The sequence below is a fragment of the Olea europaea genome, chromosome 13 (assembly GCF_002742605.1).
Source record: "Olea europaea var. sylvestris chromosome 13, O_europaea_v1, whole genome shotgun sequence".
In the NCBI taxonomy this organism is placed as follows: Eukaryota; Viridiplantae; Streptophyta; class Magnoliopsida; order Lamiales; family Oleaceae; genus Olea; species Olea europaea.
This window is the reverse complement of record NC_036249.1, coordinates 4,339,048-4,339,963: the sequence shown is the minus strand read 5'-3', so window position 1 is coordinate 4,339,963 and position 916 is coordinate 4,339,048. Positions and strand designations below refer to the sequence as shown.

General features: G+C 29.3%; 1 protein-coding gene across 2 annotated transcripts in view; it reads right to left on the bottom strand.

Moving 5' to 3' along the window:
* The window catches only part of LOC111407333 (protein disulfide isomerase-like 2-3), a 15,902-nt gene that overhangs the window by 11,897 nt on the left and 3,089 nt on the right, over positions 1-916 (bottom strand). For both annotated transcript variants that reach the window (XM_023036751.1, XM_023036750.1), the window contains exon 4: positions 351-508. In XM_023036751.1, the coding sequence (XP_022892519.1) occupies positions 351-508 (158 nt within the window). The remainder of the gene's footprint in view (positions 1-350; positions 509-916) is intronic.

Below are 916 nucleotides of genomic sequence, written 5' to 3'. Positions count from 1 at the left end.
GTACTGCACCCTGCAGAAAACAAACCAAACCCAAACAAGACTCAGCTCAGGTTAGCTTGGTTCAATTGCAGCCCTATGTGAACTCTTATCTATTTTTAACTATGTCGTTATAGTGATCTCATGTTTTAAATGCCTGTCTAAATAATGCACTGAATTACTACCATTATATACCAATGCATGTTGACTTTGTCTGTGATGATTTAAGAAGAAAAAAAATTGCAATCATGATATGCTCAGCACTGACCCGAGTTAGAAAAAGCAATTAAGAAAATTAGTTAAATTTCATCCAGATTAAAAGAGTTAAAAGTATAGGATCAAGGACAGAATAAGAATTCAAGTAGGCAACTTACCAAGGTGCAAAGAACTCTACAATCCAAAGATCTTTGCTTTTAATTACTGATTCATCAAAATTACTCGAGTTCAATTCTATTGAAGCACTAGTTTCTGACTTCCCACTTGATCCACCTGTTGCCTTCCCGCTCAAACGGTCCTTCAAAAGTGCTTTAATCTATAATAAAAAGACACAATCTTAAACCAAATTATAAAAGGGCTTAATTAAGTACTGAGGCATTTTAACTGTTTGTTTGAGGCATAAGCTTCAAGACAGACCAATAAAATATTTCAAAAGAATATAAAATTAAAAAAAGAAAAGAAAAAGAAAAATGTGTTCATAATAAACCAATGTATCTTATTTAAAAATCCATAATGAAAAAACTCAACAAAAATATAATTCTAACTTGCAACAAATATAGTATAGATCAATGAAATAGCGAATAATATCAAATTAATAATCACAAACAAAATTGTAATTACTAAGAAAAATAGAAACAATTTAGAATTTTTTTATTTTTTATATCGGCACTATTAATATAACCTTTAAAAGAATCATCATTATTATGTTTCTCATCACTATTAG